The sequence below is a fragment of the Cyprinodon tularosa genome, unplaced genomic scaffold (assembly GCF_016077235.1).
Source record: "Cyprinodon tularosa strain WSP-4 unplaced genomic scaffold, ASM1607723v1 ctg300, whole genome shotgun sequence".
Classification (NCBI taxonomy): domain Eukaryota; kingdom Metazoa; phylum Chordata; class Actinopteri; order Cyprinodontiformes; family Cyprinodontidae; genus Cyprinodon; species Cyprinodon tularosa.
Genome location: NW_024039009.1, coordinates 898,136 through 925,281, shown reverse-complemented (window position 1 = coordinate 925,281; position 27,146 = coordinate 898,136). Strand labels below are relative to the sequence as shown.

Sequence of the window (27,146 nt, the reverse complement as noted above, 5' to 3'; positions counted from 1 at the left end):
AGCTACTCTCATTATTTACATACTATGTCCCACAGTTACAAAAGAGAACAACAGCTGATTTTCATAATGGACTATAAGAAAATCAATGATCTCTCATGATAGATAAACTTTACTCTGTAGAAAGAATCTCCCCAAACTAACTCAGTTTTCTAGTAAAGTTTCATCAAATGGGAGTAAGGGAAGCCATACATGCCTACAATAGAATAGAATACTGTAGGAAATCCCTTTATTGTCCCACAATGAGGATATTCTGGCATTTACAGCAGCAAAAAGGTTATAGAAAAAATTGTCACACAAGTGTGGACCTTAGAAAAATATATATAAGAATAACATATTGGTGAATAGATAAAAAAATACAATACTGTACTGTAAAGTGCTTTAACAACACAAAACTTTGCACCTAGAGAATAAAATAACCAATATACAGCATTTTTACAGTAATGGATGTATTTGAAACTAGCAGCAACATCAAAGATGTGCAAAAAGTTCAGTGAGTTCCTCCATGTCATGCATAGACATTAATATGAGGATAGGTTGGTCGGTCTGTAACATTACTGGGACAAAAAAAAAAAACTTCTTAGCATTTTTATCATTTTGATCCAAGATGTTTTCTTCATCTTATCGCTCTTTTTTTAACAGCCTGAAGGATCTGTCTTCAAATGTATATTGCAACCAAACTTTGACCCTATTTGTAAGCTAAATACTTTGTGAAACACCCACAGCCCATCGGGCTCTGTTTCATTATTAGTAGAAATGTCAGTTTTATTGCACCATCTTGCTGATTAATCCTAAATGAATTATTTGCCCAACTCATCTGATATAAACTGAATCTAAGTCCTTTGCTGCTACTTAGGGGATCAAAAAGAGATCAAAAAACAAAATAGTGAAGAGTAAAAATAAAATGATCAACAAATTTAATTATGCAACAATGCAAGAGTATTGCTGCAGGGACGATTGTTTTGAGCATCAGAGGAATGTAAAACACACAAAAAACAGGCCTGAAAAATGATTTTAAATATTGGAGTTTCAGACTGGACTTTAAAAGGACAGCAAAAATTAAAAGCATAAAATTTCTAAAATCTGATATAAAGTCAATAGAATGTCAGTTAATAGATTATCTTTTGTTTTTTCCTCTTTTCTATCAAACAAATAGCTGCTAAAAATCATTATCTTCTCTGCAAATCTGCTTATTTGCTTAAAAATAATTAACAGAAATATTTAATACCAAAAAAAAGACAAACAGAAAAGAGGAAATCCTCAATCATGGCTCGTAACAAAATATCAGTCAATATCTCAAATTTAGGTTTGCAAGACAAAACTATAGAGTTTAAAGCAAAACCCAAACTAAAACACCATTTTCCTTCATTAGAGAATTTAGAAAATTATTCCTTACTATCTACCGTATTTTACACTTCTAGATTTTACTTGTTTTTTATGTCAAAAATCCAACTTTTCCTAACTTGAATCTTCATTTATATAAAATAAACATTTTAAAATTTATAGAAAACTATTTGATTCACAGATGAAATTCCTGCATAGGTTTGCAAAGTCTATTGATGGATGGAAGAAAATATATCCGCTTATGATAATGATAACATTTATGTATCAGTAAGGTTAATTTTTGAACAACATTAAAGACAGAGCAGTGAATGGTTTGCAGCGGACTACATAGTTTATTTCCAAACAAGTACAACAAGTTATAGTTCATGGTGTTGACTAAGAAATCATATCTGAATGCTGATTAAGTCCAAAGAGTTCAGGAACAGCAGGTACAGGATGAAGATGATAATTTGCATTTCTTCTATTGTTCCTCAGTGTTTTCCTCTGTGGGAGCAGTGGTAGGTTCATTTTCTTCAGGACACAAGCCTAAAACAAAAAGGGAGACAAGTTGAATGATGCTGTATAGCAGACGCTGCAGACAAATAAAGACTGAGTCTTACCTGTGGTTTCCAGAAAATAGAGCTCAGGTAAGAGGTTGAGACACTTTGCCTGCTTATTGAAAACCTCGAGATCAGCAGGATCCAGTTTTCCAGTCTTTGCTGAGGTTTGTTAAAGGAAAAGGTGAACATTTTTTAAGTTAAAGAACTCATAAATCTGTCAGTTTTATTGTATATTAATTAAAAACAGAGATTAAAAAGAGGGAACTCACTGAAGATGTAGATATTTTTGCTTTTAGTAGTCTCCCCGTTCACCTCGGCCACTGCCTCGTCTGTCCACAGGATGCAGTCATCACACGTCTCCAAAAACCGCCCAATGTGCTCATATGTGGTGGAGTTGTAATAAACTAAACCAAACGGTACAAAAAAAAGTATCGTTGCTGTTTGAAAAATAGAGCTGCAGATTTAAAGCAGAAAGTTCTGATATCTACTTACAGATCACCTTTGTAGCGTTTCCTGTAGTGCTGCTATTAACGGTTCCACAAACACATTTTCCTTCACTGTCAATGAGAGTTAAGAAATTAGCACTTTGAAATGTTCATAGAATTTTAAACATGCATCCAAAAGGACATAAGGGTAATTTCCCAATGACTTTACATTTTGTCAATGTAGGCCATACTGAATTCCTCTGTATCAGGTATTGAAGAGAGTTTAATCCAGGAGCTGTTCACAATTTTCTTTGCCTTCAGGTTCTTTTCACTGTCTGATGCTCCTGCATGTAATACCCATTTTCCATAAATCTGTCAAGGTAAAAAAAACAACAAAAAAACATTATTTTCACTTCAAAAAAAGAACGAAATGTCATTTTTTGTCTCTGCATGATCAAATAAAACTCCAGCATAATATAATTAATACATTTTTGACTCTGTTTTTCAATGTATCAGTGGATTTCAGAGCACAGCCCTACTTACCTTGCTTCGGTCCTCCAGAGGTTTAATCAGTTCCTCGCAGCCTTGATCAGATGCAGCAGCTAGAGAGCACAGAGCCAGCAAAGTGAAGCAAAACTTAGCAAACATGATGAGAAGGTTAATAGAAGTGAAGTGGAGGCTGCTGGGAGGACGGGACAACTGAGCTCTCTCAGCAAAGCCTTGATAAAGACTAGGGGACAATATGTCACGTAACAGAAAGTGGGATGTGGGCGGGCTGTGTTTAAAAGGCAAAATGTGATATAATCATGTAAACTTTACACCAGAGACCAAATCAATGTAGGTATTTATGTTCCCTTCTTCATATTGACGTCTTCTGATTTATTCTTGCCAATATAACATAGTACCATGTTAATATTCCTGCAAAGCTTTATATGACCTTTCTGTAAAGGTACCAATCTAAAAACTTTATAAACCAATATCCAATGCATAATCTTAAACAGTTTCGCCAACTGTGTTCTGTCTGTCAGTTGCTTTGAACTGGCTGCAATGCAAAGACAGCTATTTTCTGGTATATGTCTCAAAAACAAATCCTTAATCTTCTGTGTAGCAATCCCCCACACTGCGCATACATACTGTAGGGTGACAGTGGAGGGGACAAACTCCCTTATAACAGGAAGAAACCTCCATCAGAAAAAAACAGAAAACCAGGTCAGATGAGGCTACTATGTTAAGAAAAAGCAGAAAGAATATTAATTTAAAAAATGAACTCTCAAATATTGCAGAATTGAAGCGTAGAAGCAGAAATAAGTAAAATTGTGAAAAGCGTACCCTGTGTCCTCCAGCAGTCTAAGCCTATAGCAGTATAACTATATAGACCTAAGGATAGCCTAAGGCACTCTGACTATTAGCTGTATCAAGAACTAAAAATAGTAGTTGGTTCCACAGGAGAGGAGCCTTTTAACTTAACAACCCAGCAAAAGAAAAAAAAAAAATAATTTTTTTATATCTAAACAGAACACAGTACCATTTTATCAGTAATCTTAGCATTTTATGCTAAGATTATAGCGATTGCAATATCTTTCTTGAATAAAATGTAACTTATCTTTTGCTTACAGTATATGTTATGTATAAAGTGCAGTTACATATGTTTGTGATAAATACAAATAAACAGTAGATGAAGCCCTTAAAATCTAAATAAACATTTTAATGTTCCTGGCTTCTAAGTTGATACCAAAGCAACAGTAAAATTCTGGTCAACAAACTTAGAGGAAGATAGCCTCCTCTTGTTTGCTAAAGTTTTTTTTTTTTTTTTTACTCTCTGAATATATCCACCCCCTGATGGGTGAATATAATGGTTCAAATATGTGGAGTAAAACCTAACTGCTCTCTGTTTGGGTTGGTAAATCTGTGATTGACAAGACAATCGCCCAATCAGCTGCATTCAAGAAACATCATTCTCTATTTGTGAACTAAAATACAAAGAAGCTTTACAAAGATTTATGCATATCTTTAAACATACCTTAAAAAAGTATTTTATGTACCTAGTTTTGTATTGTGTTTCATAATGCTGAAATTTTAATAAAAAAAAATAGGTTTTAATTTCAATTAGTTTTTCCTGATTAAATAAAGGAAACTAAGGATTTTTTATGGAAACACAGCATTTTTTTACACACCTCTATTCTAAGCACAAAGATTTGAAACATTTTGCTTTGCAATGTGGAAACATTTATTAACAAATATATGAGTGGAATCTATGCTTTTACAAAATCAATAGGACACAGTTTTTGTTTTAGTGAAAAAAAACAATAATAAAAGAATTTATCATCATTATTTTAAAAACAGATTAAACTATTGGGATTGAGCATTTGATAAAATCTAAAAAAAAAAAAAAAAAAAAAAAAAGAATATTTCCCCATTTAGAGGATAACAGTATGGCAATTATTCCCCTCCCCTCTTTATTTCTATTTTTTCTTTCTTTTCTGCTTTATCTTTTTTTCCATGTGAACAAAAACTGATAGTTTATAACTTATAAAGCCTGATTAGCTTGATCAAAAAAAAAAAAAAAGACAATGGTACAACCTCTCCAGATCCAAGTGATCCTATAAAATATAATTTCTAAATAGCAAGAACCCCTCGTATCAAAAAGGCTATAAAAACATCAGCACAGAGACAACCCTGCTTGAATCTGGGATTTTCAATCACATGAAGAGGTATAATTCTTAAGTGATAGTCCCAACTGGCTGGAAAAGTGAAAGACCTCCCTATTTTATTTGAGCATTGGATCAGAATCACGGTTAGCTGTTTGTAAAACTGGTGATTGCAGAAGGAAGACCTGAATTGCAAATTTTAAATATTCCTTGAATAACTCCACCAATAATGTTTTGATGATAATAGTTAAAACAATGTTTTCACACTGTAAAGTTCTATTTTCTGCTGCGTAAGACATCAACTGAACACATCAAGCACATAAAACTGAATTTGCACCTAAATAGAGTTAGTTTATCTGCAAAGAAGTAGAAAAAGTGATGCATGAGGGGTTTAACAAGGAAAGCATATTTCAGACTTCAGTTACAGCAGCTATGAGGATGGGATGAAGGCGAGAGGTTTCTCTATTCTTCAGTTTGTGTCGGTGGGGGCAGTGGTTGGCTCACTCTCCTCAGGACACAGGTCTGAAACAGAAAGGATACCAAAACTCATTTCATACTGACAACCACAGTTGGCTCCACATAGAAATAATAATAATAAAAAAATAAAATCAAACCTGGAGTTTCTGAGAAATAGAAATCTGGTAAGAGGTTGAGACACTTGGCTTGTTTCTTGAAAATCTCTTTATCAGAGTCATCCAGTTTTCCTGTCTTTGCTAATATAATTGAAAGGGACAGACAATAATTAGTCAAACAAATTGTTTTGTATTGTAATTTTAGAGAGTACTAGAGTATAAATTGTTGCACACAAAACTTTGAGAACTTACTAAAGAGAACAAGGTTGTTGGTTTTTTTAACTTCTCCATCAAACTCTTTCATCTGCTCACCAGACCAGAGGACACATTCGGCGCACGTCTTCAAATACCTCCCAACCCACTCATAATCAGTGGAGTTAAAGTGAACTATGGGAGACAGAGCAGACAGTTATGATACTATTCAGAAAATCAGTAGTATTTACTGGTAAAGGCCAGATGAGCACTGTTATCTACTTACAAACCACCGTGGTAGTGTTTCCTGAAGTGCTGGAATTTGACGTCCCATGAACACATTTACCTTCACTGACAAAAAGAATCAAAAATTACATAAACATAAAGTTGATTTTTGTTGAATTAAAAGGTAATGAGAACAAGTTTTAAAGGATCCCAGCTTACATTCTGTCGACGTAGTGGATCGTGAATTCATCACTGTCAGGTATCGGGGACATTTTAGCCCAAGAGCTAGTGGAGATTGCATATGCTTTTAGATTTTCCTCACTGTCAGACGCTATAGCATAGGTTATCCATTTTCCATAAACCTAAATGTCAATAAGAAAAATGAGCTTTCAAGAAAACTTTTCATTTCTAAATGGGACACATTAACATTTAGTTTTGTGTGTGTCAGTTCAAGCAATTCAGAAAATTCTCCCGTTACTTTAATTCTCACTATATTTCTTTTCAAATATCTTAAAACATTTTATTCTTAAACCCTAAAGGGGTATCTTTTGTGCATGAATAAAAATCTAGACAGCAAGCTGAGAAAAGATTCTGATTACTGTAATCTAGTGGTCCACTAAATGAGGGTAATATTTGTTTTGCAATCGATAATTGTGCCTTTTACACAAAAATTAACTGTGCTCTGCTTTACAATGTCAGTGCAGAGCACAGCTTACCTTGCTTCGGTCATCCAGAGGTTTAATCAGCTCATCGCATCCTTGATCAGATGCAGCAGCCAGAGAGGAGATAGCCAAAAAAGCAAAGCAAAACTGAGCAAACATGGTGAGAAGTTGAATGGAAGTCAAGTGGATGTTTCTGTGTGGATGGGACAAGTGAGCTCTTTCAGGAGAAGCCAGATAAAGGATAGGAGACAATATGTTGTGTAACATGTTATGTAACAAAGAGAGAAATGGGAGTTCGCAGTAGGAGGGCTATGCTTACAGATGCATCAAAAAATACTGCTAATAGGGTAGGGATAGCATTTATTATACCACAGTTTCATATTAATGTTGGAAAAAGGATTAGTGATGGAGTTTCAGTATATACCGGTGAAATGCTAGCTTTGCTTTTAGCAGTTCAATGGGTGGAAGAGGTAAGACCATTAAAATCTATCATTTGCTCAGATTCCAGTTCGTCATTAGTCAGTTTGCAAAATAATCAGTCAGTCAGTAGACCAGATATATTACTTGAAATACAACAAACACTTTACAGAATAAATATGATGGGGCTAGTGGTAAATTTTGTTTGGGTTCCGGCACATAACGAGATAAAAGGAAATGAAAGGGCAGACAGGATGGCTAAGGAGAGTACCAATAAGTTAAGGGTAGACATTAATGTTAGTTTTGGTATAACAGAAATAAAGGGTATAATTAAACAAAAAGCAAAAGAGAGGTGGCAAAAGTTATGGAATGAAGAAAAGAAAGGAAGGTGGCTTTATAAAATACAAAAGAGAATTGGACCAATGAGAAGATCAGAAAGGAACAGGAGAGAAGAGATTATTATTTCTCGACTTAGAATAGGACACACTGGATTGAATAGATCGTTATTTTTGATAGGGAAACATCAGACAGGGAAATGTGACTGAGGGGAAGATGAGACTGTGGAACATGTCATTTTAAATTGTAGTAAATATTCGATACAGAGAAACAGGTTAATAAGGAAACTTAGTGACATGAAAATGAAACTTGACATTGTCGATTTATTGCAGAAGGAATCAGGAAGCAGAGGATATCGGGTTATATTTGAATTTTTGAAACAGATTAGGTTGTATAATAGGGTATAGTTTTATTTTATTTATTTTTTATTTATTTATTTTTTTTCTGCCATGTAGTCCACACTCCATACCAGTTGGTGGCGGTAATGCTCACCTAACGTTTTTTGCCAACCGCCAATAAAAATCAATAAGAAGAAGAAGAAGAGGGCTATGCCACAATGGGACTGTATGATATAACCAAAACAGTCACACAGGCATCCATTTAGTTTGGTACCTTTTCATATAATTCACAATATTTTTTTTTAACTCACCTGAAGTTGTTTTTAAAATGTGTGCTCATTGAAAGAATATTTAAGAGGGAGATTGCAAAATTTATGGAGACCAGAACCTATATAAATCCTGCAATCTCAAATCTGCAGGATATACTTTATGTACTAAAACAAATATAGTGTTTTAGGGATGTTTCAGATTAATATGAATTTGTAATTTTGATAGAAATTAAGTGATTTTTTTTTTTGACAATGTAGCTGCTTTTCTTTTGCTATTTATTTTTTTATGGATACTTTCAGTGCACCTTATATCCCTGCAAGATTTAATTATTCCTGTGAGGATCTCTCAGCTGTTTTGAAAACATGCGTCCTCTGAACATGCTTTATATACTGAGCTGCTGTGCAAGAGCATATCATGCAACAATTGTATGCACATCAAACTTGGAATACATTAAATTAACATTGCATTTTCTCAAGTTGAGCAGTTAAGCAACTGTTTAAACTTTCAGGGAGTTAAAGATAGAGAAGGGGTGTTGTTAAAATCTCAAGATCTGCATAAGGGATTTTTATTACCATGGTAAATGTGACAAATTATGCACATGGAAACTTGTTGCAGGTATCATATTTTGCAGTAATATTAGCTGGATTTAACAGGTTATTGTTGAAAAGCAGTAGTACTTAATCTAATTTACTTGTACCTTAAGTCTTCAGATATTTGACCTTTAGCTGAAAGCTGGGCAGAGTGACACTGGAGTTGGCTTTGGAGTTCTAATCTAGAGTTTACAATCCTGTAGCCATGTCTCTGTGAAACACATATAACTGCATTTCAGATGATCTGGCTGGGTGGCTGTCTGCACCTCAAGCTTGCCAATCCTAATTATATTTACTCTCAACTTGCAGTGTAACAAGAGCTACTGAATTATACATGTTAACTCCTTTTGAATGAATAAATCGATGGTCAGTTAAGGTGTTTTATAAAATATGTGAATCAGGATATTGTGTATATACCAAACTGAACGACTGTTGTTCTCTACTTAAAAAAAACACTTTCCATTTAAAAAAAATATATATTTTTTTTTTTAATCCTTGCATAACATGGATGCATAAATACCTCATTTTATTTCTGTGTTAAATTATGTTTAAAGAAACAGATAAGAATTAAAAATGTCTTTACTGGTTGATGATTTTCTTTATCGGACCCCAGTGACCCTGACCCTTATGCCTTAAGTCTACGCACTGCAAGTTAGACGTTTGTAGCTCAAAAGCTGTAGGAGTTTGCTAAGCTAATACATGAAGGTAAAAAAAAGCTAATTATGGGTTTGATTCAAAACAGCTGATTTCCCATGGGGTTTGGACCATGGCTCCAAGAGACCTTTTTGTAGGTTTTGATGGGTTATACATGTGTACAAAATTTCATGATTCTCTGTGAAAGCATGGCCTGGGGCTTACCTTTTGTTTTATCCCAAAAAGATCAAATTTCATGCTTGGCCATGCCCACATGCTTTGATGTAGAAATATTCTTTGATCCACTTTGCCTAAGGCCAATTGAGAGTGGATTTGAAGTTTGTAACTGAAAAGCTCTAGGAGGATTATGCTCAGATATGTCATGAAGAAAAAAAAGCAAAGTGATGGCTTCGATTCAAAATGGCTGACTTCCTGTGGGTTCTACTGTAGGGCATACCTCCAAGAGACTCAATTTAGGGAGAATTACCTTTGTGCAAAATTTTAAGTCTCTGCTACTTACGGTTTTCCCCATCTAACTTTAGAGTGAGCTGTTGAGCCGTTTGGCCATGCCCATTTCTGATTCCATTAAACTACGTACATTTCACACGAGGGACAATTTTCTGTAAAGTCTGCTGAGTTTTTTAAAAATATGTTAAAGCCTCTAAAAAAGCGTTTCATTCAGGAGAAAAATAAACATTTGAAAAAAAAATTGGCCTTCGCAGCCCCTTCGCTGCTCGGGGCCTTAAAAAAACATGACGTTGATAATAGTGATGAAAATTACGTATTGTGTATATAATTAATTCAAAGCCCTACAAAGAAAAGTAAAGACAAACATAATACAAGCAGCTGCTGGTATTCAGTTTTGTTTTGATAAACATGCCATGATATTTCTGCCAAGTCATTGTTATTTTTGTTTAAATTTTATAAAGATTTTCCGTAGTCCCGCTGCATTTACTTGTACCAGCCTGTGCAGCCATCTTTTACATAACCAACATATCTATCTATCCATCCATTCATCATTCTGTTTCATACTAAATAAAGATGCAAAAATGCAAGCACCTGTACTCACTTTCAGGTTTGATTAATTGATAGTGTGAAGTGATAACTATTAACATTTGCATATCTTTCAACAATAAATTTGTGAGGTTTGCTCCACCTACAGTATGCAAAAAAAATAAATAAATAAAACATTTGCACACACTGTTAAAGTGCACAAGCAACTTGCAACCCAACCTTTTGAAGACCAGGCCCATAGTATTTTCACATAAATCACTATTTGAAAAAGGTGAAATGAGGACCAAGGGCACAGTATGAAAGAAACTCTGCTTGTGTAAACAAATTTTAAATATTCACTTCGATCCACACCGACACAATAATTAAGAAGAAACAAATGACTAAGGGAAGAGAAGCTTTATACCAGCAAATTTAAAACCAATGAAACTTCTCTGCTTATTTACAAAAATGTAATACAAGAATAAAAAAGAGAGAAATGAACACATCACAAATGAAGTCCCACACAGTCACAAAACAAAAATGAGATCTAATTTACAAACTTATCTTCTTGTTCTCCCACTTATGGCTTCATTCTAATGAGAAAAAAAAAAAAAAAAAGATAAAAGAACATCATTTCAGTTTTTAGGTTGGCTTATTAGTCCATTCCTCCCATTCGGTGACTCTCTGAAGATTAATATTGAAATAATAATAACATCAAATACACATACAAGAAAGAGGAGCTACATTTGTGACCCGGCTGTACATGTAGAGGTGTTGGAGGGGAGAGGAGCATGTTCACACAAATATCAACGTTTGTACATTGTAACAATCATGGGCACTAAAAAGTTTTTCTCTTTTAAAAAAAAAATGATTCAAAAACAAGCTTTTAGTTTTCTGTACCAATCAACTCTTAAAATCATATTAAAATCACAGTTTAACCGGATGACAATTATTCAGGAGTAACCAGTGTTGAGTTTGCTTTTCATCCTCATCATCTACGTCTCTGTTGAATTCAGAGAATTAGACCCACTGTGCTTCTTGTGGTTCCAAGATGCAAACTCTGCGATCGTTACATGTATCATTAAGATAGCAGGTCAGAGAATCCACAACTAAGAGAAAATCAATTTACAAACTCTAGTTGTTTTATCTGAACAAAGAGAATGTTATTGATGCCATTTGTCTAAATTTTGTGTTGTGGGTCTGCAATGGACAGAGTGCAAAGTTCAACCCTTTGAGTATATTACTCACGTGTTACATCACAACTGTGGTTTGCAGTTCAGTACAGAACGAGACAAATTTTACTGCATTGGGAAAAAAAAAAATGTTCAACCTGCACAGCATGATTTGTTAATAAGATTTGTAATAACCTGCAACCGATTAACTTTGCAGTTCTCTTCCAAACAGTTTCCAACAATCAACTAATCCAAAGCGTAAAATAATCCGAATAAAGAACTAGTTTAAAAATGACAGCTTACAGTCTTCTGTTTAAATAAGCTCTGGTTTTATAATTTAAAATGTATTAAAAGAGTGTCTTGAAATGTGAAGCTGGATAATTTTAATCTTCACTAATTTTCCCCCTTTTATGAGGACAAACTGAAAGATGATTCCCATAATTGATTAGTATGAAAAATAAAGAACAACATCTTCTAAAACATAAATAAACATTAAATTAATGTAACAGTGTTTGTTTCAAAGATGTGGACAACCAGGGGTGTGGAAAAAAGCCTTGGATAACTGCAAAATACTGAAATAAGGCTAAGAGTCATGTGACTGGGGTAGTTTGCATTTTTGTAGTAATAAAAAACAGAAATGTCTCATTAAAAAAGCTGAAATACATTTAACAATAAAAGAAATAATAAAAAAAACTGTGCGGATGCTCTTGGTTGTTTATCTTCAGTTGAATGATTTGGTTCAGAGTCATGTGTTGGATGTACACTGCTCCATACACCGCATGTAAATATATAAAGAGTTCTCCTCTTGCACGTTTCACTTGGATCTTTTGTACAGTCTGAATGCAGCAGAGTGGTCACTTTGAAGAAACAGAGTAGAGACGTAGGCTGAAACCATGGAGAGTTTGGGGAAAATGGAGGTCAGGGGTTGGGGATAGGGGCAGCGATGGCGGACAAGGAATCACTGGCCTAAATGATGTCTTATTGTGTCTCTTTGCTTTATACCGATTTCCCCACAACTTTACGAGTCTTCACACGCTCATTGTCATGTTTGGAGAATACTGCTGAAATACAACAAGGACAGAGGTGTGTTAGTGTTGTAAGCTGCCTTGCAGAAGTTTTCATACCCATACCCATTTTCCCATTGTAACATTTTACATTCATATTAAACTCTTTGACATTTAGTAACTATGGGGGTAGACCTGTAAATTATACACTCACCGGCCACTTTATTAGGTACCCCATGCTAGTAACGGATTGGACCCCCTTTTGTCTTCAGAACTGCCTCAATTCTTCGTGGCATATATTCAACAAGGTGCTTGAAGCATTCCTCAGGGAGTTTGGTCCATATTGACATGATGGCATCACACAGTTGCCGCAGATTTGTCGGCTGCACATCCATGATGCGAATCTCCCGTTCCACCACATCCCAAAGATGCTCTATTGGATTGAGATCTGGTGACTGTGGAGGCCATTTGAGTACAGTGAACTCATTGTCATGTTCAAGAAACCAGTCTGAGAGGAATCCAGCTTTATTACATGGTGCATTATCCTGCTGAAAGTAGCCATCAGAAGTTGGGTACATTGTGGTCTTAAAGGGATGGACATGGTCAGCAACAATACTCAGGTAGGCTGTGGCGTTGCAACGAGGCTCAATTGGTACCAAGGAGCCCAAAGAGTGCCAAGAAAATATTCCCCACACCATGACACCACCACCACCAGCCTGAACCGTTGATACAAGGCAGGATGGATCCATGCTTTCATGTTGTAGACACCAAATTCTGACCCTACCATCCGAATGTCGCAGCAGAAATCAAGACTCATCAGACCAGGCAACGTTTTTCCAATCTTCTATTGTCCAATTTCGATGAGCTTGTGCAAATTGTAGCCTCAGTTTCCTGTTCTTAGCTGAAAGGAGTGGCACCCGGTGTGGTCTTCTGCTGCTGTAGCCCATCTGCCTCAAAGTTCCACGTACTGTGCGTTCAGAGATGCTCTTCTGCCCACCTTGGTTGTAACGTGTGGTTATTTGAGTCACTGTTGCCCTTCTATCAGCTCGAACCAGTCTGGCCATTCTCCTCTGACCTCTGGCATCAACAAGGCATTTCCGCCCACAGAACTGCTGCTCACTGGATGTTTTTTCTTTTTCGGACCATTCTCTGAAAACCCTAGAGATGGTTGTGCGTGAAAATCCCAGTAGATCAGCAGTTTCTGAAATACTCAGACCAGCCCTTCTGGCACCAACAATCATGCCACGTTCAAAGTCACTCAAATCACCTTTCTTCCCCATACTGATGCTCGGTTTGAACTGCAGGAGATTGTCTTGACCATGTCTACATGCCTAAATGCACTGAGTTGCCGCCATGTGATTGGCTGCTTAGAGATTAAGTGTTAACGAGCAGTTGGACAGGTGTACCTAATAAAGTGGCCGGTGAGTGTAGGTTTAGTGCCCCTGAAAGCAAAGAGCAACACTGCACTATTGCAAAGCAAAACAGTCACTCTCTGTTTTGGAATTTGACTGCTTTGGACCATCAGTTTGAGAAGTAATGTAAAAACAAGGCCGCATTCAAATCAAAGAGACAAAAATATGTCTGATCAGATCATATCTGATTTTTTAGCTTACAACAAAATTTTTCTTAGTTAGTTCCTGTGTTTAAGCAGAGCTCAGACCCCTGTAAATTGGTGATGTGGGTCACAAGACCGATTCAGGAACTCTCTCAAGTTACAAAGGTAAGGGCACTCTGCAGGAAGAATGGATATGCATCAAATGCTGTATAATAACATGAACTCTCTTTCTTTCTTTTTGTTTACAGGTGGAATCATATTTTTGTTGAATGTTTAAGACTGAATCCTCTTTTTGTTCTTTCGGATTGTTTGTTTAGTGGTTTTGGTGTTAAGTCTCTAGCTGTATTTTTATTTATGGTCCACAGTATTGTGCAAAGAAGAGATCTGTTCATGTGCTTTTAAATTCCATTTCTGGAATGGCAAAACTAGCAATGGATATCAAGAAAGAACAAAATGAATAGTCATCAAATGGAAGATGCTTGTATTTTATTTAAGAGACTGGTAATTGCACGTGTTCAAGTAGAATTTTCGTTTTTTAATTTGACAAAGAGCATAGATTTTTTTGTAAGTAAATGGGGCGTTAATTGTGTTGTGTGGATGAAGAATCTTTAGTTTTTGCTTTTTGATGTTTTTATTTCATTAACTTTGTTTTGTTTTATTGATTTCTTTCTTTCTTCCTCTTTTCAAATAAACACTACAAGGTTTGGTGAGCAACTGAACTCAGTTCTATACTTCCAAGTCCTGTTTAAAGAACTTTTGGAGGATTGATTGGTCAATGTCAAAACAAACTGTCTCTAAGGAAACCTAAAACCAAAACCCAGGAGCAACTGAGCTTAACAAAAAGACCCAGAGACACAGGTCCTGGTGATAGTGATGGCAGCAAATCAAAGCCTGACATCTTCTTTGCAATTCAAATGTACTTTGTGGATGGCTGCCATCACTGTGAGGCTGCTGGGCAGCTTTAGACCTCCCAAAGATACATTTCCCTTAGCCTAAGAGAGCAAACAACAATGTTGTAAATTGCACTTCCTCTAGAAGTGTTGCATTTCTGTGTTTAGTCTCAACCTTTCTGAAAGTTATGAGAGGCTAACCTCCTAAAAATAACAAACTAATTCATAGATGACTTACACTTTCATTCTGAAATGGATTAAGGAAGTTTCCTCCCATCTCTCCATCCTCTCTCGGTGTCCCTGGTTGGTTACTCATGCTTAGGTTACCAGGAGAGTTCTGCCGGCAGCAAAACATGTTAAAAAGATTGTAATTTCAGATGCTGGAGAAAAAAAAAAACACCTCAAAGACATTTAACAGTTTTACAGACCTTGGAGAGACTGTCCATATCACCGGACCCTGAAAGAGAAAACAGTCTATAATAAGCCTGCAAGGATTTTACACTTAATGTGAGGTATTGAGCCCAACATGATCAGAAATACACACAACATACAAACCAACTGTCCTTTTACCTAAAGACCCATTCATGTGATGCGGCTCCATTCCTGCCAATCCCCCCAATGGACCATCACTACCTCCACCCATAGGAAACTGAGCCAAACAGGAGATGCAGAAGCAGAGGAAGAAAAACATACATTGAAATCTGACCTTAAAGGTTACAGTCACTCTTTAACACCTTATAAACTTCAAAGCACAGAGAAAGGGCTCACATTTGGTCGGCTTCCACCAGGAGGTACTGTGTTTATCATGGTGTACATGTTGTCGCCAGAGTTGGTTGAATCTAACCGTAAAACACAATATTAATACATGCAGACATTGACAAAATATGTTTGTAATGGAAGAAAAACCCACATTGGTCAAAAAATAACCAGAATCTGAGAAAAATATTAATACATGTATGAGAATAAACTCTTGGAGTCAGAAATAGCTTTTCAACTATGCTTTAATATAACTATAAAAACAAAAAACAAAACATAATCTCATTAAAAAGGCCACATCAAAAAGGATGATACCCCTAGAAAAAAGAAAATATTTTGACCAAAGTGACTTAGGTGTGCCCACTAATTGGCATTACTTGTGTCACATTCTTGCAATCAATAAGTTGTCCCTACAGGAAGTCAGTATGCTGTTTGGTGACATGGTGTGTACCACACTCAACATGGACCAGAGAAAGCAAAGGAAAGGGCTGTTTCATGAGATTAGAAAGAAAATTATAGACAAGCATGTGAAAGGTAAAGGCTATAAGACCATCTCCAAGCAACTTAATGTTCCTGTAAGATCCATGGGATCAGTGTTGTGCCTGAACGCGTTCAATGAACGCCGTTCACTCAATACATTCATATTTTTAGTGAATGGTGAACTGAACGGATTAGTTTTGAAGTAATGAACGTAAACTACAGCAACTTTCACTCTGAGAATAGTGAGCGAAACAAAGGTTGTGTTCATGTTCAATTGATAATGACACTTTTACGGCAAACAGCATGACAGCCCAGCATGTTTACTGCTAGTACTACTCTGCGCAATTCAGACTCATCTACTGGTATTTCTGATGCCAGTTTTACAGAGCACTTGGCCAAGCTTTATGAACTCACAGAGGAAGACTCGGACAGAAAAAAAACCCTAAAGCTTTTTTGCAAACTGTTCCCACCTGGACATAACAAACAAGTCTGTAATTCAGCCACGTCCACTTAGAATTTAAAGTGGCATGTCAAGTTTAAGGATCCAAGGTATCTTGGGAAATATCTGCTGCTGAATGAGGAAGGTAAATTTTTAATACAAATCTTTTCAGCAGAACCTGAATGTTCCCGTATGTTTCTCAACTTCTGTGTAACTTGAGTAAATAAAGGTTTGACTGCACATATAGTATACATTGACTGCATCGAGTATTTTCCATTTCCTTCTATATATTTTGGTCACACATTAAAAGGGTGAAATATGAGGTTTTATTGTGTAGGATTGTGTTCATTTATAGGTTTGTGAACATTCATTTTTTGAATAAGGGAACTATGAACATGATTTAGTTCATTTTCATCTGTGTGAACTGAACTTTGAGCAAGTTATTTTCATTATGAACTGGCACAACTTTGCATGGGACTGTAGCACACCCCCCTGGATTAGCAGCAGGAAGAGTACTGATGAAAAATTTAAGAAATGGATGAAATAAATGGTAACAAATCAGCCCTGGTGGACTTCAAGCTCAAGGAACATCAGTAGCAGATCCCACCAACTGTTGTTGCTTAGCCAAAGTCGGCTTAATGAGAGACAACCAAAGAGGACATTATTGCTGAAAACAAATCCTAAAAAAGCCAATCTGAATTTGCTAAATTACAGTATGTGCTGACAAGCCACAATGTTTCTGGGAGAACGTCCTATGGAGATATGAGACAAAAAATGTAACTTTTTGCCGAAACACATCAGCTCCATGTTCACAGATAGAAAAATTAAGCATATCTTGAATGAGCATCTTTGAAAAGAAACATGCGGTCTGGAAAAGACCCTATTCAAACTTGAGACAACTGGAACAGTTCCTCAGTGTTCATGAGGAGTGGACCAGAATACCTGCTGAGAGGAGCAAATGTCCCATTGACAGTTACAGGAATCATTTTATTGCAGTGATTGATTCAAAACGTTATGCAACAAAATATTAAGATATGGTCATCAAATAATAAGTCATTTTAACCAGGTCTGTTTTTACGAGTTCATTGTTTTCAAGGTTCAAGTAATTTCTCTGACCACTGTGGGCTTTTCTTTTCTTACATAAGTGGAAACAACAACTTTGTCCATATGTATGTTAAGGATAAGTCTCACCTGCTGGACTTGGCATTATTGGGGTTCCTGGTGCACCCCCTCCCCCTGGGGGTCCCTGAAATTAAAAGTTTGGTTTTACTGCATAAATTAACAAGCTGTTACTCAAAGCGTTAGAAGAGTCTCACGAACGTTAAACATACCACATAGCTGCCTGGAGATGCAGAAGAATAAGGAGTCTGAAAAAGACAAGAGAAGAAACAAATGTAAGTGATGAAGTGATACATAAAATTTTTTTCAAGGCTGTTTTGTCTGAGGACTTACAGAATTTGAGTTTGGAGGATTTGGCCAAGGTCTGCCACCGCCAGGTCCCCTGCAACACACACATACACTCACATCAGTATTCTGCTTTTATGCAGGCCTCGCTATTTCTGGTCAGAGTTGGCAACAACAAAATGTTCTGACGGCAGGAGAAAAGGTGGTGGGAACATCAAGGAAAAAAAGAAAAGAACTTGGACAAAAGAAGATAAAAAAAAATTGGAAAGTCACCTCCCAGGTCCACAGTAAATATCCAGTCAAAGAGGGTAAAAGCTTTTGAGTTTGGGACAGATTTAAGATATCTCAGTACAAGCAAAAAAAGTCCCATTTAGTTTACAATTCAAAATGCACAGCAAGGATTGCTTGGGAAGCACCAAAATACTCAAATTCCCTTTGCTGCATGCTGACATTTTCACATTACAAATTCAAGTTCCATTGAATTTCACTGAAAACTTGAAGTTCCCCGATACCCCTAAATAAAACCAAGTGCAAGCTGTTGCCTTTAGAGGTTTAAATGAAAACCCAGCACAATGAAGGCTGAGGGAAATGGCATGAAGGTCAGAGAGAGAGTTGTGAAAGCAGAAAAAAAGAGAACTGGGGAAATCCCTACATGGTTCAACCCATCTTCAGTAAATGGAAAGAGCTAGACTCACCTGGAAACCTACCTAAAGATGATGCAGGTCTTCTAAACTTAAGTCCAAGGCAAAAGAGACCTAAATATGGGTCCTATTTCTCAATATCCCACAAAATAGAACTTCTAATACAATGCAAAAAATTAACACCAAGCATGAGCCTCCAAAGTGACACAGCAGTAGCAGCCTTACCCTGTCGGGATGCTTTTCATCGTAAGGAAGAGGAAAAATGTTTAGAGATTTTAGAAGAATCCAGAAGGATAAAAGATTGAGACTACGCTGCAGTGCAAAGAAGAATGAGCAGAACAATTTTGGTGTCTCTTGGTCCCAAATTAATTTGAAATAAAAATCCTTATTTATAAGACTTTTCAAATCACAGATATGCACTTATTTGTGCTGGCCAACACAGAATTACAATAAAAGAAAATTTTTGTTGTTCTAATGTCACAAAAGGAGACATATATCGCAATTCTTAAAGCTTTATATTTGTAGAAGGTTATTAGTATTACAGATTAATGTGTCCACCACTCACATGCTCATACCAGGCATCCCAGGACCAACCAAGGCATTCAGTGGGGGTCTCATCCCACCTCCATAGCTCTTAAGGAAAAAGGGAAAAAAAAAAAAACACTTAAAACCATATTGCTTAACAAACGTCTATAATTCTATTAGTATTGCTTACCTGGGGCCCCAGGGGTACCATGCCTCTAGGGGGGGTCATCCTCTGCATTGGTCCTCCCATGCTTGGATGCCCTGAAACATAAAAACCATCCATACATCCCAGCGGTTAGTTTTCAAAATGACTTTCAATTGACGATAAAATCTTTTTGTCTGATTAGGATTAGGAGCAGGATTTTTACCAATCTTATGCTGTACCTTTAAACTGAAAGGTATTAGACTGTAGTCTCTTTGTTCAAATAACAACATATGTATTAATCACACTTGCGTCTTTGAAACCAGAAAATTGCATCTTAACAAAGTTTAGAATTTTCAAAAACATAAATAAAATCTTCCAAATATGTAAGAACTTCTGTTTTAAAATTCAGCCCACAGCAGACTATGACAATGGTCACTTTAGTTATTTTAAGAAAAGAAATGTTTTATCTTACTCAAAGGTTTTTAAAAAGACTTTTAAAAATCTTAAAAAAATTTTTTGTTAGATCTTCATGGGGATTTATGTCCTGCACCTACAAGAGGAACCTCAGAGACTGCATCTTCTGATCCTTGGTTAGTGGGCACAAACTGAAATATTTTAGTCATAGGAATACAAATGTTGTACTGTTTTAAATTTAGGTCTCACTCCTTATAGGTTGAGTATTATCAGCTTTGTATTGTAATATCGTAGTACCTTGCTGTCTGGTTTGGTCCATCCCAGTAGGTAGCATAGGCTGGTTACCTGGAACTCCTCCAAGTCCCTAGAGAGAAAACAGCACCAACATATCGGCTGGATTATTAGCACTGCCACAGAGAAAGCTTATTTCCATTATTCATTCATTGTGGATTGTAAAAGTGTCCAGGTCCCTAACACTTATTTTGCTTTGAGAACTACAACCACAAACTTTATTTTTTTTAACTAAGATTTTAAGTGATAAACTAACACAAACTAAAATTTCAAAGTTAAAGGACTGTAATACATAATTTCTTTAAATTTCTTTAAATTCAGAACTGCTTTTGTTATTAAAGAGAATCCACTCAGTATTAATCAGTATTAATCCACCTGTTCTGTGAAGCTCACAAAAGTCTGTTAGAGCAGGCATCCCCAACCTCGGTCCTCGAGGCCTGCTGTCCTGCAGGTTTTGGAGGTTTACCTGCTTTAGCACAGCTGATTATAATGATTGCAGTAGTCAAAAGGCTGTTAGTCAACTTTCAATTAAAATCAGCTGTGATGAGCAAGGAAACCTCTGAAACCTGCACGACAGCGGGCCTCGAAGACCGAGGTTGGGGATGCCTGTGTTAGAGAACCTTAGTGAGCTAACAGATAACGAAGATCAAGGAACATCAACAAACACAGCAGATGATTCTGGGAGAAACATGCACAGAGGGACAACAGCCTTATGTGGTGAAGCTTAAAGAAGGCCATCATTATTAAGAACTCTTGCCATGTAGAATGCAGAAAATGGCTGTACAAAAAAAAAGTGCTCAGGTCAGATGAATCTTAATTTCCAGAGGAAGAGGAATAATGTGTGGAAAAAGAAAACCCATTGTGCATCACCCAAAACACTGTCCCTGCTGAAAATTATAACATCAGAACAAAACTATTGTTGTTTGGCAATGCTTCTCCATAACAGTCTGGGAAAGCTGATCAGAAATAATAGGGAGGTAGATTACAGAAAGATTCAAGTCTTCATTGCCCCGTTAAAGTCCTGATCCAAGTCCAGTTTTCTGTCTATAGGAAGACCTTTAATCCAGTCTATTCTACTCTATTTTGTAAAAAAAATAATAATAATAAAAAAAAATAAAAAAATAAAAATAAGTCAGTTCTAGCTGTAATAAGATGTAATGTAATACCCTAAAAGAACTACATCTGTAATACAGCTATATATTATTAATAGTCAAACATATTTAGCTGTTTTTTCTATTTCTCTTATATGTATTGGAATGTGTTATGTTATACTGGAAGTGTGAGAGCAGCTCTCACCTGATTAGGTAGTCTTAGGGGTGGTCTGGGCCCTCCGGGGTATCGTGGTGACATGAAGGGCTATAAAAGAGGCAAACAAAGCACCTGAGTGTTTCAACAAACTAATTTCCAAAAATGGTATTTGAACTAATCAGAGATAGCTGTATGGAAAATACGAATCCAACATTTTATTGGATTACGGTTATGCAAAAATACTGCACAGCCAGGTAATGGAGCATGAGGTTTGTTTGTACAGTAATAATGTTGGGTTTTATTATTATCTAGATTATGTCAGCATGTATTTCGGCTCCCTCATTTTGCTTCCATGTGGGTTCTCACTCACTACAAAGACAATGGCAATGCTGTTTGTGTCCTATGAAGGTCCACGTGGTCAAAAATGCTTCACTGCAGTGTAAGCGCAGCAATGCTACCATGTCCCACTAGAGTGCAGTAGACCTTTATATTTGAACAGGATAAGAAAGTGGAAAAAGAACACTGAAAAAAACAACAACTTTTAAATAAACTATCAATTATCTTTGGTATCAGTACCCATTAAAGAACCAAACCATGTACATATTATGACATTTTTCATACTAATAAAATCGTGTACAATAAGCAACTAATCTGCTGTCTGAGCTCATATTTGATTTTCTAGATGCGGAGTGGAAAATATCTTGGAAGGTTATTGATCTGGATGTCGGAAGCTGTGGTCTGAATTTGACTGATAAAGACAGTTAATCAATCAAAGAGCATAGAGTCATTCAGGGCTGACATGAGGCACTGCTGCCAGCATGTCCTACCTTAGATTTATTCAGACTGGTTCTCTTCATCATGTGGTTTACCTTCTCACATAATGAAATGGTAAATAAATATAAATGCTCTTTGTGTTTAGTGTTGCTTAAGATTTGAACAACTGCAAATCTCAGAGCCTACACTAAAGGATGCAGAAGAATATTTTCCTGCACTATTTGAAATGCCAGTTGATATGTTTCCTGTGTTATCCTCATAAAAATCTACTTATTGCATGTAAGCTTTGAAACAAATATAAGCAGCTGCCTCTTGATTCTGTGCTTTCCTTACTATTTAGTCGGTCAAAGCAGACCTCACATTTCTACAGTTGTTCCTAAAAGAGTTTGAAACTAAAATACAAACCAGTAGACAGTAATAAGGAGTTGCAAAAATCATAATTAGTTGATTTTGCTAAGAGTAATTTAATCAGAAAAGCATAAATTAAAGGTGGGTTTGATTACAAAAAGTGTTTAAAATAATGGTCTTATCTGTACACTTACAATTAAAAGGTAGGAAGATGTGGAATGCATTATACTTAAGAAATAAAAAGAAACAAAACTGAGTTTGTTTTAACACATACCTGAAAGAATCCTGGAGGAACAGGCCCCACTGGCATGCTCTCTCCTGTAGGAAGGTTCCCGAGGACGGGGCTGGGAGCTGCTGCAGCACTCTAAACAGGTCAGACACAGGCAAAACAGTGTCAAAGCTCATTTAGAATCACACACTGCTAGAAAAACTACAGTCTTATTGCAAACGTATGCATACCCCTGTAACCTGTCGGGTAATAACACAGCGATACACTATAATGTATTTTATTGGAAGAGTTTTATGTGTTTAAACAACAAAGAACAAAGCTTAATATAAAAAAAAAAAAGAAGAGGGAACAACTTTTAACATCACAGACAAGCAAAAATCTGAAAAGGGCAAATTGCATTTGCATTTAGCATCCTTTACTCTGACCCAGCTTTCTACTAGAAGAATAAAGCTAGTATGGAAACAGCCATAAAAAGTCCAGTCAAGGTGAACTACAAGCCATACAGGGGACAGGGAAAATGGTGAGGAAGGAGCTCTGGTCAGACTAAAACTGAACTTTTAGCCCAAGTGCAGAGAACAATATAAGTCAAAACATATCTTCTCTCTCACATCATCCTAAAAGTAAGCTAGGAGGGCCAAGAACCCTTAACAGACATACAGACAGAGCTACAGTGGACTGGTTCAGATTCAAGATTATCCACATGGTGGGATGCTATTGCTAAACATCAGACTGAAATCCAGTAGAAATTCTGTGGCAAGCCTTTCTGCTAAAACTTTAAGTGCTAAGATCTTAGTTTATTATTTAGACAATAAAATATTATATTAAATAATCACCTACTGAACCTTTTACAAGCGTTTTCAATTGAAATCAATCAAACAATAAAATATCTAAAGAAATGTGCAACCTAAGGTTCTTTGTCTGTTGTTTTCCTCTCGTCTCTCTTAATGGGATGTTTCCTGTTTCTACCCATGCCTACCAAAGCTGGCCCATGTTTATTTTTGTTCATTGTATTATTTTTTATTTCTGTTGTAGCGCTTCTCCCAGACCGGTGGCGCTGGATCATTTCAGCAGAGCCTCTCAACTATTTCCTGTGGTATTGTGCTGACATCTCTCAAATCCTTATTGAGGAGCCCAGGTCAGAAAACATTCAGGACAATAAGCAGCTATTTAGGCAGACTACCCCTCTGTACCTATATGACAATCGATGTAGCGTGTGCACATTGCACATGTATAAACTGCTCTGTTTCTGATCTTCTGTCTCTCTGTGATGATTGGATGAAAAGAGCTCTGCTGAAATTCACCCACAGTCTCTGAAGTTTCCGCCAGCTGACTTTTTAGGTCAGACAGGAACAGGGTTTAATCAGAGCTGAGATAAAAGCAGACTGACGACACTCTTGTATCCGCCGCAGCTCCATCCCGCCACCCTCTCCACTCCCTTTGCCTCCTTCATATCTCTCCGTCTTTAAAGGTCGGCAACAGGCAGCGGGATCTGCAGCAGCTCCTGGATTCCATGTTCTGCTACAAACGTAGCCTGTGTTTGTCTGAGCAGACGAGTGTACAGATGGACACAGATGGAGACTGTGTGCTTCCATTGGTTCAGCGATGCAGGATGGATTTGGTTTGTTTTTTTGTTTGTTTGCGTCTGTGTTCTGTTGGAGTGTTTGACATCATGCTCATCATGATTTTTGTGAGTCCCAACCTTCTTGTTCTCCCACTCTATTCCAAAGCACTGTGGATTACCCAGCATGCTTTGGTTCCCGGCAGCCTGAAGGTCTGCTGAGTTTGCCTTCACGCTCAGAGGAAGAGGCAGGGAAAGGAGGACAAAAAGGAGATTATGAGTGTATGCGTGCTTGAGGAATAAAGTCTGTGCAGGACAAGAAAATACGAAGGGGGAGGGGGAAAAGAAACTCCACCTGACCTGCTGATAAAGCAGCATTTTGTAAACACAGCAACAACAGAAATTTAAATAGCTGCAACAACAAGAAGCGAGGATATGGCAGCTCCCCAAAAAACAGCGACACATTTAACCTGCTGAGATTTAATAAACAAGAATTCTAGACTCAAAAAAAAAAAAAAATATAAAGATATTTTTTAATGGGAGGCGGGTTAACTGTATTAGTCCATTGGACTCCACAGGAGATTTGCATGTACATTTTTTATGATAGCAATCTCTAACTTTATTTAAATCATTGCTGTTCACAATTACTGGCACTACAGATATGAACTATATAGGTTCTTTCAACACGGAAACAAAGATCCCATGTTAAAACCATTGATTTTAACTAAACTACTACTTTGTTACCGTAAAATAAAAAAACCTCTAGCACAGAGAGCCATTCGTCTCAACCCAGGTCCTCCCCACTAACATTTAAATGGTCATAAGGCTAGGAAGGTGACTGGGTGTCTATCCGACAATTTTCCTAGAGAGCAAGAAATTATGAATTCTCAAAAATACTAGGATTTCTGTAAATATGGGAACTTATTCCAGACCACTGTAAGTAGGACAGTAGTGGGTGAACCTTCTAAGCCAGAGGGCTCAAACTCAAATCCATGAGGGCTGGTGTCCTGCAGCTTTTAGATGTGTCCCTCACTCTAAAAACCTGATCAAATGTTAAAACTACATCTCTAGTAGGAGCCTGCTTTCAAACATCCGCCGTAACCGCGTTACAGGGCACTACAGTATATAGATGTCACGCTATTTTATATGAGTGTCTAAACATCTCTCACTCAAAATTTCCCACAAAGCACCCTAAAAAGCAGTGTACATTGATGGTCCCTAGCAGATATATCCCAGAATGCTTTGCAAGAGATCTCCTCACAAATAGGATTTATTTTAGGGGCGAGAAAAAATCACGTCATTGAAGGCAAGCGAAAAGTAGTGATCATCTGTCCGAACGGTCATTTAACTGAGTTCAGCATAAAGTCCACTATATAGTCCCCACTCTATATAGTGATTAAGGGATTTAGGGTTTAGGGCGGACGTAAGGGCACAGCAGCAGTCAATGCAGAGCTCTGCTAATTAGCTAATGTCGGATTTGGGTTTGTTGGAAAATAAATAATACTAAAGGTTAAAGGATACATGGCCCCCCTGAGGACTGGAACTTGAGACAACTTTTCTAAGCCTCTCTCAAACACTAGGCCTTAAAGCTACAGTGTGTAATTTTCAGCGACATCTAAAGTCCAGACTGCAGACCGCAGCAACATGAACATCTCCCCCCCACCGCTTCTCCCCCCCAACAGTACGGCGAGCGTTATGGGACAAAATGTCTTCCACTACGTCCGCATCACCTACCTTCTCAAGTGATGAGGTTTGTTTACATAGATAATTTTACAGACAGTATTTCATTAGTCTGTGTAGGGTATAGATTTCAGTACAGTCTCAGTTCATCTCTCTCAACTTGCCGTAGTTACTTTCGAGCGTAATGGGCGATCTCGCAATCGCTAGTTTGTTGGCTCTGCGCTGCCGTAGCGCAAAGATGTCTGCCTCCATGGCTGCGAGACCCGCTCCTATGTAATTATAAATAACGAATTCTAAGGCAACGCAAATATTAAGGTTAAGAGGCTGAGCTCGTAGATGATGATAAATAACATAGTTATGTATAATATATTACATTGCCGACTGTATATCCCTGTAATTATTACTGTACACACTGTAGCTTTAATTAGGGTTAAAACAATAATAACCAATTGTTGAAATAATCGTCAACTAATTTAGTAATCGATTAATCCTTAGAGTATAGAGACTCTAAAACACACCGTTTACTGACAGAGCAACCCACTTAGAGCAGTAATTATACTATAACTGCAACAAAAATATATCAATATTTTGCATTTCAGATAAAAAAAAAACTTTCATCTGTCAATATATTCTGTCCAGAACTCCACAAGCAGGAATTTTTAAATTCAACTGGTCGAATTTTGTAAAAAAATTCTTTAAGGAACTTTTTTCTATACAATAATTAATTGTAAAAATAATTGACTGATTAATCGATAAGCAAAATCTAAAAAAATCAATAATAATCATTAGTTGCCACTCTAACCTTAACTCAGCAGAAGAGATGTGTAAATGTGAAAAGAGAAAAGCTCACCATAGAAGATCCAAGACAGTAGATGATGTTGTTTAAAGTGGAATAGTCAAATAACTCTCTCTGAATGCTTCAGAGTTTTGAAAAGCATTGTAATCTTAAAAGGCGGGCGGGCCTACAGTAACAAGAATTGGCAGCTGAGGTATCATTACTGTGCATTTTGTTTACAAAAAGCGATTAAAGAGACTCGCTTTACCAACTTATGAAGGTACTGATATTTAAAAGCTTTATTATATAAAATATTGTGTGAGGTTCTGCTGCATTATAAAAGAGAAGTTTCTTTTACGCCTTTTTATTCATCTTTACTGGGTGTATCGATAAATGCAGCCAGCCCTGAGGAGTAATTTACTTTCTCACTGACTTAGAGCAGAATATTAGTAACATACCTCTACTCCTGTAGCAAAAGTCTTTCACTCACTTTAGCATTTTAATGAGAGTTTGGAAGAAAAACTGCTGAGCTATAACTTGCTCGAGCCTCTAAAGCTCACTGATTTACATTATCTGGCATTTGTTCCATTAGTGGAAAAATGCCCCACAAAGGTAATAAACAAAAATAAGGGTTGAC

General features: G+C 36.7%; 2 protein-coding genes across 3 annotated transcripts in view; both read right to left on the bottom strand.

The window, feature by feature from the left end:
- Positions 1-1,646: 1,646 nt before the first annotated feature.
- LOC119787777 lies at positions 1,647-3,026 on the bottom strand. The gene is made up of 6 exons (XM_038291814.1): positions 2,849-3,026; positions 2,535-2,677; positions 2,373-2,437; positions 2,150-2,284; positions 1,941-2,039; positions 1,647-1,866 (listed from the first exon to the last, which is right to left on the bottom strand). Exons 1-6 carry the CDS (start codon positions 2,951-2,953, stop codon positions 1,802-1,804), a joined length of 612 nt encoding a protein of 203 aa, XP_038147742.1. The 5' UTR covers positions 2,954-3,026; the 3' UTR covers positions 1,647-1,801.
- An 8,016-nt stretch (positions 3,027-11,042) lies between these two features.
- Positions 11,043-27,146, bottom strand: part of LOC119787786 (single-stranded DNA-binding protein 2) — an 87,403-nt gene continuing 71,299 nt past the window's right edge. The window contains exons 5-17 of one of the 2 annotated variants that reach the window (XM_038291822.1): positions 22,542-22,631; positions 21,194-21,253; positions 19,904-19,970; positions 19,238-19,308; positions 19,088-19,155; positions 17,930-17,978; positions 17,809-17,844; positions 17,669-17,723; positions 15,571-15,641; positions 15,373-15,451; positions 15,231-15,259; positions 15,041-15,139; positions 11,043-12,414 (exon numbers count right to left, since the gene is read on the bottom strand). In XM_038291822.1, coding sequence (XP_038147750.1) covers positions 12,382-12,414; positions 15,041-15,139; positions 15,231-15,259; positions 15,373-15,451; positions 15,571-15,641; positions 17,669-17,723; positions 17,809-17,844; positions 17,930-17,978; positions 19,088-19,155; positions 19,238-19,308; positions 19,904-19,970; positions 21,194-21,253; positions 22,542-22,631 — 807 coding nt within the window. In that variant the 3' untranslated portion in view covers positions 11,043-12,381. The remainder of the gene's footprint in view (positions 12,415-15,040; positions 15,140-15,230; positions 15,260-15,372; positions 15,452-15,570; positions 15,642-17,668; positions 17,724-17,808; positions 17,845-17,929; positions 17,979-19,087; positions 19,156-19,237; positions 19,309-19,903; positions 19,971-21,193; positions 21,254-22,541; positions 22,632-27,146) is intronic. The other variant, XM_038291823.1, reaches the window with a different exon arrangement.

Bases quoted from the DNA above. Each gene is read 5' to 3' on its own strand.
- LOC119787777 (XM_038291814.1), bottom strand. From the start codon at position 2,953: ATGTTTGCTAAGTTTTGCTTCACTTTGCTGGCTCTGTGCTCTCTAGCT. The intron at 2,438-2,534 runs GTAAAGTCATTG...TCTCATTGACAG, and splicing joins ATGGCCTACATTGACAAAAT to TGAAGGAAAATGTGTTTGTG. The intron at 2,040-2,149 runs GTGAGTTCCCTC...AACAAACCTCAG, and splicing joins CAAAAATATCTACATCTTCA to CAAAGACTGGAAAACTGGAT.